The sequence below is a fragment of the Brassica napus genome, chromosome C2 (genome assembly GCF_020379485.1).
Source record: "Brassica napus cultivar Da-Ae chromosome C2, Da-Ae, whole genome shotgun sequence".
NCBI classification, from domain to species: domain Eukaryota; kingdom Viridiplantae; phylum Streptophyta; class Magnoliopsida; order Brassicales; family Brassicaceae; genus Brassica; species Brassica napus.
Window position 1 is genome coordinate 8,548,443 of NC_063445.1, and position 12,801 is coordinate 8,561,243.

A 12,801-nucleotide genomic window follows, 5' to 3' on the forward strand; every position below is an offset into this window, starting at 1 on the left:
TAGGTTATCGCATTTGTGATCATGCATCATGGTCGAGCCAAAAATCTCGAATAGTTTGACTCTTCTAAGATTCATTGGTGTCGGACTATTTGACAGAAACTGTGTGTTTTAACACAAACACGTGTGGGAGGAAACTGATTATGTTCCTTGGGTAGGACCTCATCAACTTCTTCATCCTCAATCCCTCATCTTCGCCCTCATCATATTCACAAGAGACCATATCAATCTACACAAATCGATTAAAGAATAGCTCATATAGGTAGTGTTAATAAGCACATCATAAACGTCAAACTTATAACCTGAATCTCCCTCAAGACCTCAACACGCCTTGCCGTTTTACACACCAAACATGGGGAATTATGCAAAGGAATAAAATAAACCAAGATTAACTAGAAATGTGCATTACACAAAAGTGCCAAACTGAACTTCGAAGCTACAAAGACAAAGGCTAACGCCAATAGTTCACGGACTCTCGTCTTCTTCCTTTAGACTAATGAATCATGGACTCTTGTCTTGTGCATTGTCTTCTTCCTTAGGCTGGTTATCGATGATAACCGGTGTTTTCTTCTCTGCATCCACAAAGCGACCTGTCATTGGATCAACAGGGCGAGTGTCTCTTTCCCCGCCTTTACGTCCCATAGCCACCATTGGAGGAGGAGGAAGTAAACCGGATCTGAAAAGAAGACGCTGAACTGGGTCTGATGCCTGAGCACCAACAGATAACCAGTACCTGTACAGAAAAAACAAACAAAATGTCCATTCATCAGGAAAAAATACATTCGTATTTAATTAAATTTACACCTCCAGAACAAGATTTATGATTGCGTGACTAAGTTCTAGCTAATCTTGGCATGTGTTCTGCTACTATCCAGACGTCATAAACTTTTAACTTTAAATGATGCAAAAGGGCATGACAATTAGCAAGATTCCAAAGCTGCATAGCCTTCATGATTACCATATTATATATGCAATTTTGTATAGGAAGGAATGTTAAGTGTTTATACAAATCAATAGATTCTTCATCTCACAGGTTTTTGAAGCAATGGCCCATAACTCAAAGCAGAAGTTCCTCAGAAAAGACTCAAGACTGGAGGAGTTTCATTAGTTATATATATATATACAGTAAAGTTTGTTAAAGCATTTCCACAAAATTTAATCTGTTTCTTAAACTAGAAACTGATTCAATCTCAGTATTGGTTCGACTAACAGTTAGCATGACAAGGATGAAAATGATCAACACAAACCATGGGAACTAACCATGTAAATTTACCTTTTGATCTAAAAAAAAAAAAACATTCAAGACAAAACTCATCTCTTTTTTTTTTTTTGTATTAGATGGAAAGACAGTTAACTATTAACGAAAAATGTGACTATAAAACCTTGACTGATATCTTCTAGAACTAATTTAGCAGTCAAGCAAAAGATTTCAAATGCAGAAGCTCTGAAGAGTGATAAGTAGAAAACAAAATTCGTAAAAACGAATTGCTCCTCAAAAGAGCCTTCTTTCACAAAACTATAACGAACTCAAGACTGCGTCCAAATAGTGTTTATCCTAATGCTTCCAGCTCCATTCACACATATTAATAAACTAAGAGGGCTTCCTCCTTTATATAAATACGTTCCAGGAGCTAGATAAAAGGAACATACTTGATTCGATCGAACTTGAGACCCATTCTCTTACCACCGTCCTGGCCTGAAGCGCACACACACGAATGAAACAGTGTTAAAACAAAACGAAGAGAGCAATCGAAACGAGGAATAGACTTTCTTCATGTAAATCACCTGGCAAGGGATTGAAGTAACCCAAGACCTCGATGTGCTTCCCGTCTCTCGGAGATCTGCTATCCGTCGCCATTACCCTAAAAAACGGTCGATTCTTGCATCCTAGTCTCGATAATCGGAGCCTCACAACCATCTTTCTCTTCCCCTTGGCGAAACTCACAAAACCCGATCAAAGAGAGAAAGATAGAGAGAGGCTGAGATCGATAAGGTTTTAGGGTTTTCTCCTGATCCTCAAAACGACGCCGGTTCGATAACGTCCGTTTTAACGAGTCAATAAGTCAAAACCGTCTATTTTTTTTTTTTTTAAATAAGTTTTCACGGCGCCGTTACATAATCAAGACGGTGTTCCCATCATATGCACAAGAGGATTTGGTTCGCCGCCACAAGACGGCCTTTCTCCGACGAAGGCGAGACGATCAGCACCGTTAGAGATTACTGTACGGAGAAGACGATGGAGTCTACCGTCGCTCCTCTTCCTCACCGACGGCGGCACCTGCCGAATCGAAGTTTTCGCTCTGTTCTTCATCACCTCTGCTCGAGTTTCGAAAGTAATAGCCAAATATCTCTCGCCACACCGGATGTTCTCCGGGAGCTCGTCACTAGAACAGGTGAGAATCTCTTCTCGTATTGCAATTACAAGTTCCTTCTCTGTGATTTGAGCTTTTATAATTTCGATTGTGTGGTATAATAATATGATCCTTTTTGTGTGTTTCTGAGTATAGAAATCGCTTGCGAACCTGGTGAAGTGCTGACTGTGAATCCGTTGATCCTTGAGCCAAGATCCGATGGAGTTTCTGGTGAATTTAGAACTGAGAACGTGGAAACGGTTTCGCTGGAAAATAATCTGATGCTTGGAGATGTTTTCGACGGAATTGACTTGCAAGATGCATCTGTTCGTAGCCAACACAAGGATTTTTTCGACGAGTTTGAGCTGATTATTAATGGAAGTGGAGAGTTTGCTTCAGAGAGTTGTGTGAATCTATGTGAGGCGTTGGATGTGGATGACTACGGTGATGATGATGGTATGGCCAAACAAGCGATTGATTTTGTTCAAAGTGTTCCAGAGAAGCCTAGTGTTGCAGATGAGGTTCAGGTAGATTCTGTAGAAGGTGATGAGAAGAAAAGTATGAGTGAGGAAGAGGAAGTTCCCAAATTAGTTAGAGTCTTGGAGACCAATGGTGAACAGATGGGACCTGTTACTAGTAGTCAGGTTTTGACAGATTCTATTCTTCAGATGGTTGAAGATGATGACGAAGTCGAAGAAGGAGAGATATCTGGGGATGATGGTGATTATAATTTGCTTGTACGAGATGATCTACCAGCTGAAAGGCACGAGGAGACGCATCTCTCACAAGAGGAATTGGATAAAAGAGGAGAAGGGAATAGTAGTAAGAGTACTTGTGTTGAGGTAGTGAATGGTGAAAATGGAGTTAAGGAGAATGATCTAACTTCCAAAAACCAAGAACAGGTATTGGAATGCCATGTTGCTGATTATATTCTGATCTCCTGTATGGCGTTTACAAAAGCTGACTTGTGTTTTAACATTTTTGTCTGCAGATGGCTTCTCAAACTTGCCTAAAGAAAAAATCTGTGCCTTCTAAGGAAGCAAAAGCTAGAAAGAAGGTAACATATCTTCATGGGAATATCTTGCAATTAGTTTCTTTTTTTTTGTGTGTGGCATAGGACGTTTGTTTACTGATAAGCTATTTTCATACAGGCAAAAGCTCGGAAGAAAAGAGCTCAAGAGCGTATAGCACTTGGCGTGAAGAAGTTGAAACTGAAGCCAGTAGCTCCGAAACCAAAACCTATAAAATATTGTCGACACCATCTCAAGGGACGGTGCCATGAGGTATGCACTATGGCGCTGGATTCTACAAGATTCTATGGAACTTTGGTTTTGTTTTCTTGTCGCTGACGGAAACTTCTTTCCATGTTTTGCAGGGAAAAGACTGCAAATTTTCACACGATATAATTCCGGAGACCAAATCTTCGGTATGATTTACTGTTTCACAAACATATACTACTCTTCTGAACTTTATATAGCAGCAATTATTTAGACAAAATCTGAATCTTATATTTTTTTTCTCTGTGGTCTCCACTCATTATATACTTAATGACTTCTTGCTGTTTCAGCCGTGCTGCTACTTTGCAACTCAGTCATGTATGAAAGGAGACGATTGTCCGTTCGACCATGATCTGTCCAAATACCCTTGCCACAATATCGTGACCAAAGGTTTCTGTCACAGGGGTGATAAGTGTTTGTTTTCTCACAAGGTACTTCTAGTGAGTCTTCTTCCGAGTCTTATTATATATTTGATCTTTTAGATCCTAATATACCAAATTTCAATTAACAGGGTACTCCACAAGCTGCTTCAGATACACCGAGTGCAAATCTAACAACCTCATCAAGTAACATCGCTGCAGCATCTTTCTCGCCTCAGAAATCAAACAAACAAACCGTGAGACAGGCCATAGCCAAATTGCCCGCTATTCAAGCAAGAGTTTCAAGCTCAGCTGCGTTTTTGAAGCCCTCTAGTCAACCCAACCAAAAGAACTCATCTGATGCATCATCTTCGAAGATCAATGAACATGCAACACCTCCACAGATTCCTCCTTTGAGAAAACCATCCGTTGCTCCTAAGGGTATGAGTTTTCTCTCTTTAGACAAAACCACACAAGAGAAGGAGGTCAAACCGTCTCTCGAGTCCAAGCAGCCACAACAGATAAGCTCTGTTCCTCTGGTGGCTCCCAAAGGAATCAGTTTCTTACCATCTGCATCGGAAGAACCAGCAAGTAGTAGAAATCTCAAGACAACGCCTAACTTACACATTCAAAGTTCTCTACACTCTGCCATGAAACTCGCTGCAGAATTCGAATCTACTAAAGTTGAGAGACGCACAAATGGCCCCGAAGAAGCTGTAAACAAGGGGGACGTCACAGTTAACACTGTAACCAGAAACTCAGGGAACATATCGTCCAAGATCCTCGACTTCTTGTCAAGCTTTAACCATGGCAAAAACTGATCTGTATATGGTTTCTCTTTGAGATGAAAGAAAGAAAAACTAAACTCAGTGTTTAGTGCATTCAGGTATTGTGCTTTCGTTCCAGCTTAATACCAAAATTATATAGATCTTTATGTTTCTTGCTAACCGCCTTTAGACTTCACATTCTCTCTAGGTCTGAAGCTGAATCCTGCAATGCATCGTCTTTGAAACGTCTCCTCATGTTTAGAAACAGGTTCCTACAGATTTCTTTATATTTGCTAATTAAAAGCTTACACTCTTCCATCTTATTTCCTTGTTAATTTTACCCTTTTTTCCTTGTAAACACTTAAGTTGATATAGTACTTTGTTTAAGAAGAGAGTGGTCACTACATAAGCATGTGCTTGACCTGTTTTCACCTAAACTAGTCATTGTCCTTGTTCCTTTTTATTTTTCTTGTTGGTTGGTTAAGAAAAGGTACTTGCTCTTTCCTTTACAGTAGTAATCTATCATTTTTAAGCCAAGATACTGCAGTAAAATCCAATCTTCTCAATAGACACGTCAACCAAAAACCAGTTTGTATCTGCCGAAACTGGTTTTGTCAAAAGACTCATAACAGTGAAAGTGAATCGGATTCAAGCTCTGCATAAGTATTGGTGCCTTGAGAATGAGGTTTGGTCAACACATGGTAAATGATGAGAGAAGCATCATCTCTTCGTCTCTAAGGTGTAACTTAAGTTTTTTCCTTTTGTAGTTGTTGCAGCTTTAGCTAAAGAGTAAAGAAAGAAAAAAGCTTCATCAACTGGTACAAAACAAACCCTTCTATAAAGGGTTATAGATTCTGTCTAAGCACATGGTGCCCTTCTTAGTGTTGTTACCTTCTCTAGTTCCTTTATTTGTGAAAATAAAATTTTGATTGTCCCCATTAGTGTCTCTCTATATCTCTCTTTAAATGCATCATCTACTATTTCACTTTCTGGTAATATTGTATGTTAATTGCAACTTCTTTTTAGATTATTATACTCGCCTTTGAATCTCTATATATCTCTTCAAATGCATCAAGTGCCATTTAATTTTCTAGTAATTTAGGTTAACTGCATCTTTTGGACTATTTAACACATTTGTTGTTTCTTAGGTTATTTTGAAAATCTGAATAATAAATAAAAGATGGCGTTAGTTTAGTACAGTACTACTACTACCTGGACTTGGTCAGATCCAGTTCAGAGTGGAATATTTATTTATATCGGTTATAGGAGTAATTAACTGTCACGAGTCTCAACAAGAATTTTCCGGACCATCATACGATAATTCGGAAGTAACTATATGTATAATTTTAATATTATATATAGAGTATAGAGTTATTCTTGTGAACCACTAATTTTACCCACCAATAAGATTTTATTATTTCAAATTCGATATATTTAAAAAAAAACAAATATTGTCTAGTTATATAATGTTTTTAAAATCAAAAAAGATAGAAGTTACAGAAAAAGAATTAAAAAAATATATTTTAAATGTCGTCAGCAAAACATTAAATGCTAAATCCTAATCCCTAAACCAAATTCCTAAATCCTAAACCCTAAAACCTTGGATATACCCTAAACCCTTGGATAAACCCTAAACCCTTGGATAAACCGTAAACCCTTGGATAAATTCTAAACTCTAAATAAAAAACACTAAAACCCTAAACCCTAAATCCTTAACCCTAAATCCTTGAGTGTTTTAGTGTTTAGTGATTTTGATTTAGAGTTTAAGATTTATCCTAAAGTTTAGGATTTACCCAAGGGTTCAGGGTTTAGGATTTAGGGTTTAGGGATTAGGATTTAGAGTTTAATATTTTGCTGACGATGTTCAAATTTTTTTTTTGTAATTAATACTTTTTTTATTTTTTTATTTTTACCTTTTAATTTTAAAAACATAATATAATTTGACGATATTTTGGTTCCTTTTTTAAAAGATATCGAATATGAAATAACATAATCTTATTGGTTGGTGAACCTAGAGATTCACCATAAGGGTGAACCCAAGAATAAGTCTTAAGGGAGGCTAGAAGCCTATAATAATATAGTAGTAGTAGACTAATAGTTAAGAATATTAGTTAGATTTTGACACTAATCTATACATTCAACCATTCTGTTAGTCTTATCAATACTATTAAAAATAAAAGACTTTTAATAAATCTACTAAAAAGATTACCAGACCTATCTATATTTATTACTATATTTGCCATATGCAAAAGTTGTTCTGCGATATGTCAGTTATATATATATATACTAGTGGTTAGTGCACGGAGTAGCTGTCCTTTGTTGTAATTTGAATTTTTTTTATGTAGCATATTTTGGTTGGTGGGTGGTCTTTTTAAAGTTTTAATTATATGTTAGATGGTTAAGCAATATCTGGATCCATGGTGGTGTTAATGATTTTATGGTTTAAGTAGTGTAGGTAGATAGTAAAAAACACGTGAATTGTATAAAATAGTCCGACATTTGTAATTTTTTTTTTTTGATGGCATACTTTTTATTATACAATACAAAATATTACACATTGTTTTTCCATCTTACAACATAACCTGAGTTTGTAATCCTACCCTCTTTAGCTAATTTGTCTGCTACACCATTACAAGTTCTTTTGACTTTTTGAAAGCCAAAGCAGTAATTACTCTCTTTTGCCAGATTGACAATATCTTTCATGTAAGTTGGGCAGTGATTTCCTTTGATGCTGCTGGGTGAAGCTTGATGAGAATTAGACAAAGTGTCATAGATTTCAGAGGAATCTCCATAAAAGGTGACTATGTGATATCCTAGCTTCCTCATTTGAACTACAGCCATTCTCAATGCTTCAGCTTCTGCATCTAGTGGGGAGTTGACTGGCTCTATTGCAGCTTTTCCTTCTAATATAATTCTTCCGTCAGTGTTAAATAGAGTCCAACCAATGCCAGCATTGTTCGTTGGTGACGTCCATGAACCATCTACAAAACAGGACAAAGTATTAGTCTGTGTAATTATATCATCAATACTATCATATTTTTCCAATGCCAAAGTATTAGAACTTTCAGGTGGCACATTTTGTAACTCATTCTCCTCTGATGTATTTTTCCAAACATTATAGTCTACTAGGGCTTGATTTATAACATCAGGGATGAGTTTTCTTTTCGCATTAAAGATTAGATTGTTTCTCATTTTCCAAATCCTCCAACCTATGAAAGGAAAAATACTTGCTTCCTTTCGTTAGTTGTTATTGAGGGTAAGCAACATGCTTACGTTTTCTATCAATGAGTTACTTAATAAGTTATCACTTGGTATTTGGATGGATGGTGTCATGCTCCATATTTCCTTACTGACTCTGCATTGGAAGATTAGATGGTTCGTTGTCTCCTGATGTTCACCGCATAGCTGACATGTGCTATCTGCCACCATCTTTCTTTTGTGCAAGTTCTCTGCAGTTGAGATTGAGTTATGAGCTACTTTCCAAGGTATCCCCTGTTTGTCTTTGGCGCTTGACCACCAGAATTTTCTCATGGCTTTTGTCATTTGATTTAGTACTCTTTTGGGCAAGAGGAAACAAGACATATTATATGCTGGAATGGCTGTTGCAACGGCTTTCAGAAGAACTTCTTTTCCTGCAGGGGATAAAAATTTAGTGTACCAACTGCTTATCTTTTTCTCTAGCTTCTGATTAATGAAATCGAAAGCGTTAAACTTATTTATGCCTATGAATTCAGGGAGACCTAGATATCTACCAAAACCAGACTGTCTTATTAATTCCTGTACATTCACTTAGATTTCTTCTATCATCCCTATCTAGGCCTTTACCAAACATAATAGCTGATTTACTGAAGTTAACAGCCTGACCTGAAGCATTTTCATAGATTTGCAAGATTTGCATTAGTTCCCTGCATTCTCCTTCTTCTGCTTTACAAAACAAGAGGGAATCATCAGCGAAAAGTAAATGAGAGATTGCAGGACCCGTTCTACTTGCTTTAAAGCCATGAATTTTTCCTCTTTGAATACTATTTTGAATAATAGAAGAAAGCCCTTCAGTACATAATAAGTAAAGGTAAGGGAAAATGGGGTCGCCCTCCCTTATTCCTCTGTTTGGTATTATTTTTCCAACAGGGTTGCCATTTAAGAGAATTGAATATGAGGCAGAGCTTATACATTTCATTACCCATCTACGCCATTTCTCATTAAATCCTAGTCTTTCCATTACTTCATTTATGTAGTTCCATTTGACCTTGTCAAAAGCTTTACTTATATCTAGTTTTAAAAACATAAAAGGTTGTTTGAGCTTTTTTTGTGTTCAAAGAGTGGAGGAGTTCATGGGCAATTAGGATATTATCCGTGATAAGTCTATTAGGGATGAAAGCAGTTTGGTTTTCTGAAATTATTAGGTGCAGCCAGGGTTTTAGACGATCTGCTAGGACTTTAGAGATCAACTTATATGCAACATTGCATAAGCTGATTGGTCTAAAGTTTTTTGGGGTTGTAGGGGACTCTGTTTTTGGTATGAGACATATATGGGTTTGTTTCATTTCATCGTCTAAGATTTCATGTTCAAAAAAAGCTTTAGCAAAATTTAGAGCACCTGTTTTTATTGTCTCCCAATGATCTTTGAAGAAGCCTGGATTTAGTCCATCTGTCAGATAGCTTGGAAGAGTTCATTTTCTATGACAGGTCTGGTGAGGTCCTTGTTAATTTCGTCTGTGACCTTGGGCTTTAGATGCTTCATGATTTCTTGAGTTGACCTATCCCCATTGAGAGAGTAAAGATCAGTGAAGTAATTTATAAAGACTTTCTGGATTTCTTCCTCAGATGTCAATATTTTTCCAGTGTCATCACATATTGTGGTGATACGATTAAAGGATCTTCTTTGTTTAGTTTTTAGATGGAAAAATCTTGTGTTTCTATCACCTGCTCTTAACCAAAAAGCTCTACTTTTTGTTCTCCAGAAATCCTCTTCAAGTTTATATTCTTTAGCTAGTTTAGTTTTTATAGTATTAATATATGCAAAATCTAAGGGATAAGAGTTATACGCAGATTTTAGGAGATTCTTCAGCTTTTCAATCTTCTTTGCTGAGTTTGTAGCGGATTTTGACTTCCATCTGGCTAGACTTGATCTGCATCTCTTGAGAGCAATATGGAAGCGGCTACCAGGTAAGTGCTGACACTTTGCCTCCCAGGTGAGTTGAATCTCCTTTTGAACTTCTTTGTTGAATCTCCATCTGTTATCATATATGAAGAGTCTTGTTCTTTTCCATTTTCTGTCTCATGTATTGAGAAGAAGTGGCTTATGGTCAGATCCTATCCAATCAAATAGTTTGACATATGCTTTTGGGAATAAATCTTGCCACTCCGCATTAGCTACCACCCTATCTATCTTTGATTGTATAGTATATTGTTTTCTTTGACCCATCCATGTGTACTGACCTCCCACTGTTCTTAAGTCATGGAGACCTAAAGTGTTGAGCATTCTCCTGAATGTATTGAACGTGTACTCATCTCTTCTCGGCCCACCATCTTTCTCATCATTGCTTTTTATGTCATTAAGATCACCAAGGACCACTCTCGGTTTGTTGTTGACGATTCCAGCTTCCCTTATACGAGTCAACTTCTTCCAGTGCAGGTTTCTCAGCCTTTGATATGGATTGCCATATATATAGGTTATGTACAAGGTAGGATTTCCTGCTTCCGATATGCATATATCAGTTTGATGAAGTGAAGGCTTCTTCATAAAACTCAAACTGATATGATATTCCCAAAAAATAGCTAACCCTCCTCTTAGACCTTCAGAAGGTAAAACATAGCTATGAGCATAGCCTAGCTCTGATCCGATGTTTTTAACGTAACTTATGCCGTTTTTAGTTTCGGTGAGGAACAAGACATCAGGTTTAGAAGACTTCCCTGATGTCTTTTAGGTAGGGAATTTTCAAGGGGTTCCTCTTTAACCCTTGACAATTCCAGTGCATTACTCTCATGGATCCTGTGGTGGTATTATGGCTACCACCAAGCCTTCCTCATCATTAGTCTCTTCAAGTCTTTGTCTTTGTCTTGTGAATGGGTAAGAGTCTTCAGAGGTGATGTCTTCAAGCTTTCTTTTTGATCCTCTATCTGCACCAGAGGAAGAACCTATCTCAAACGTTGTGGTGGGTCCAGTGATACCAGGGATAGAAACAGGGGTTCCATGGTTGAGAAGCGGCTGAGTAACGTCCTGCATATACTCGGCAATGTGGACTTGATCAATGTTTTCCTCCTCATCGTGATTAACTTGCTCTATTGGCGCTTCATCGTCTTCCTGTTCAGGCAAGATTTGTTCATTTTCACCCAGAGCTTCCTCTTGATCTTGTACTTGTAGATTCACTGGTTGGATTATTTGCTCCTCTTCATTCTGTTCGATGAGTTGTTGAGGCTGAGGAAGAGCATGTCCACATTCCCTCTCTTCATGTGTTAGTCTCCCGCATCTTATGCAGAACTTTTTTAGCTTTTCATATTCGAAGCGGAGTAGTACTGGGTCTCTTCCTTCTTCAAACTGGATGTATCGCGAGAAGGTAAGCGGCTGGTAAGCGTCAAATCTTATTCTAACCCAAACCTCTGATAGATTGTCTCTTGTGGGCTCCACTATTCTGAGACCTTCTAGCTGTCCTAATTCTCTTCCTATTTCTTTTACCACCCCCTGGTTTCTGTATTCATTCGGTATGTTATAGATTTGAACCCAGAAGGATATTGTAGTAAGGAAGCTTGGGCTTCTTCTTCTAAACCAAGGATCCATGACAACCATCTAGTCTTTAAAGGACCAAGGACCCCTATCTATAACATATAAGAGATTGTGTTCCTCTGTGAAAAAGAACTGAATCGTACCGTCATCATTTATCTGACCTCGAACTCGATTGTGGAGTCTCCAAGCTTACGGAAGTGTGTTACGCATTCCGGTAAGGTTTTGATGCGCGGGGTTTAATCCTCTAACCACTAGACTTAGACGATTCGCAGTTGCACTTTTTCTTTGGGTGTCTCTCGAGAGTCGGAGTGGTTGGAGATTTGATCCAATGTTTAAGTTTTGCATAGCTTTCCATAGATCTCGATCCATCTTGCTTAAGTGAAGTTGTGGTAGTAAATTTTTGTGGTAAAAGAAAAGATTTACCGAAGAATTCGGATTGAAATCGCAAAGAGCGAACAGTAGACCCTAATCGCCTTTTCAGGAACCCTCGGGAGTTAACTTAGTCAGCGATTGAGGTGGTAGCTTAATTGGTGATCATTTGTAATTTAATTTTGGGAAGTAATCTTAATGTTTTTGTGTGTCATGTATTGTTTGTCTTTATTGATGTTATATTTTATATAATAAAACAGTGGTGTGAATGGAAAATATTTATTAATGAAGATAAATTATTAATTATTTTGTATGGAAATGAAAAACCAAAGTAGAAAATACTACACAAATAAAGTTGTAAATTAAAACATGATATTCCATGTTATTAATTATATTGAGGGTGAAATCATAGATTACGTTTTCTACATATTTTGTTTCTACGAAGCCATTGATTAATGCATGTAAAATGAAAATTATGAGTGCAAGTAAGAGAGCAAAGTTTGTTTCCATATTTGTAATTTTCGAAGCATATAGTGCATATATCATTTTCTTCTTTTGTAGTTGAAGGCCTATTTATTTCCTATAGATCTGTGATGATAAGATCAACGTCAAGTTTTGCAGTCGCATTTTGGTTGTAGTCTTAGATGGTAAGAGTAAGTTGGAGGCCTATTTGTTTCCTCTAGATCTGGATAATATTAGTTATTTTTGTAGTTTCATGATTCTCGCAATGAGTTTTTTCTTAGTATAATAGATGTTCGTTTGGAGATATATTTGTTTGTTTTTGCTGACGGTGCCCGTGTCAGTTATACCAAGAAATCACACACTTTTATGTTTCATGTAGTGTAATTTTTATATATGTAGGTTTAATTTTTATATATGTAGGTTCTGTTTTGGTTTATGTGAGATAGAATGAGAGGATTTTTTAAAAAAATTGATAATGAATATAAACATAAAGTA

At 37.1% G+C, this 12,801-nt stretch overlaps 3 protein-coding genes across 11 annotated transcripts; 1 reads left to right on the forward strand and 2 right to left on the reverse strand.

Annotated features, from left to right (window-relative positions):
• Positions 1-235: 235 nt before the first annotated feature.
• On the reverse strand, positions 236-2,025 carry LOC111212001 (30S ribosomal protein S16-2, chloroplastic/mitochondrial-like). Its single transcript, XM_013817806.3, has 3 exons — positions 1,783-2,025; positions 1,648-1,693; positions 236-730 (listed from the first exon to the last, which is right to left on the reverse strand). Exons 1-3 carry the CDS (start codon positions 1,913-1,915, stop codon positions 499-501), a joined length of 411 nt encoding a protein of 136 aa, XP_013673260.1. The 5' UTR covers positions 1,916-2,025; the 3' UTR covers positions 236-498.
• Positions 2,026-2,089: 64 nt separating this feature from the next.
• On the forward strand, positions 2,090-5,804 carry LOC111212000 (zinc finger CCCH domain-containing protein 65-like). Of its 5 annotated transcripts, XM_048747116.1 has the most exons (10): positions 2,090-2,390; positions 2,505-3,250; positions 3,340-3,405; positions 3,500-3,631; positions 3,724-3,774; positions 3,916-4,065; positions 4,137-4,870; positions 4,960-5,019; positions 5,264-5,436; positions 5,519-5,804. In XM_048747116.1, exons 1-7 carry the CDS (start codon positions 2,138-2,140, stop codon positions 4,803-4,805), a joined length of 2,067 nt encoding a protein of 688 aa, XP_048603073.1. In that variant the 5' UTR covers positions 2,090-2,137; the 3' UTR covers positions 4,806-4,870; positions 4,960-5,019; positions 5,264-5,436; positions 5,519-5,804. The 5 variants fall into 5 exon arrangements, with proteins under 5 accessions (XP_048603073.1, XP_022569091.1, XP_048603072.1 ...); XM_022713370.2 differs by having other exon boundaries at positions 5,264-5,804; XM_048747115.1 differs by having other exon boundaries at positions 5,267-5,804.
• A 1,452-nt stretch (positions 5,805-7,256) lies between these two features.
• LOC111211995 (uncharacterized protein At4g02000) lies at positions 7,257-12,008 on the reverse strand. 5 transcript variants are annotated; one of them, XR_002662804.2, is made up of 5 exons: positions 9,797-11,997; positions 9,349-9,508; positions 8,616-8,672; positions 8,106-8,383; positions 7,257-7,732 (listed from the first exon to the last, which is right to left on the reverse strand). XR_002662804.2 is itself a non-coding variant. In XM_022713363.2 (5 exons), the coding sequence occupies exons 3-5, from the start codon at positions 8,647-8,649 to the stop codon at positions 7,302-7,304; spliced, it is 747 nt and encodes a 248-aa protein (XP_022569084.1). In that variant the 5' UTR covers positions 8,650-8,675; positions 9,349-9,508; positions 9,797-12,003; the 3' UTR covers positions 7,257-7,301. The 5 variants fall into 5 exon arrangements, 3 of the variants coding, with proteins under 3 accessions (XP_022569084.1, XP_022569083.1, XP_048603075.1); XR_002662802.2 differs by having other exon boundaries at positions 8,025-8,383; positions 9,797-11,995; XM_022713363.2 differs by having other exon boundaries at positions 8,102-8,383; positions 8,616-8,675; positions 9,797-12,003.
• Positions 12,009-12,801: the final 793 nt, after the last annotated feature.

Bases quoted from the DNA above. Each gene is read 5' to 3' on its own strand.
- LOC111212001 (XM_013817806.3), bottom strand. From the start codon at position 1,915: ATGGTTGTGAGGCTCCGATTATCGAGACTAGGATGCAAGAATCGACCG. The intron at 1,694-1,782 runs GTGATTTACATG...TGTGCGCTTCAG, and splicing joins TTACTTCAATCCCTTGCCAG to GCCAGGACGGTGGTAAGAGA. The intron at 731-1,647 runs GTATGTTCCTTT...TTTTCTGTACAG, and splicing joins CTCAAGTTCGATCGAATCAA to GTACTGGTTATCTGTTGGTG.
- LOC111212000 (XM_022713370.2), top strand. From the start codon at position 2,138: ATGCACAAGAGGATTTGGTTCGCCGCCACAAGACGGCCTTTCTCCGAC. The intron at 2,391-2,504 runs GTGAGAATCTCT...TTCTGAGTATAG, and splicing joins GGAGCTCGTCACTAGAACAG to AAATCGCTTGCGAACCTGGT. The intron at 4,066-4,136 runs GTGAGTCTTCTT...TTCAATTAACAG, and splicing joins TTTCTCACAAGGTACTTCTA to GGTACTCCACAAGCTGCTTC.
- LOC111211995 (XM_048747118.1), bottom strand. From the start codon at position 11,538: ATGGTTGTCATGGATCCTTGGTTTAGAAGAAGAAGCCCAAGCTTCCTT.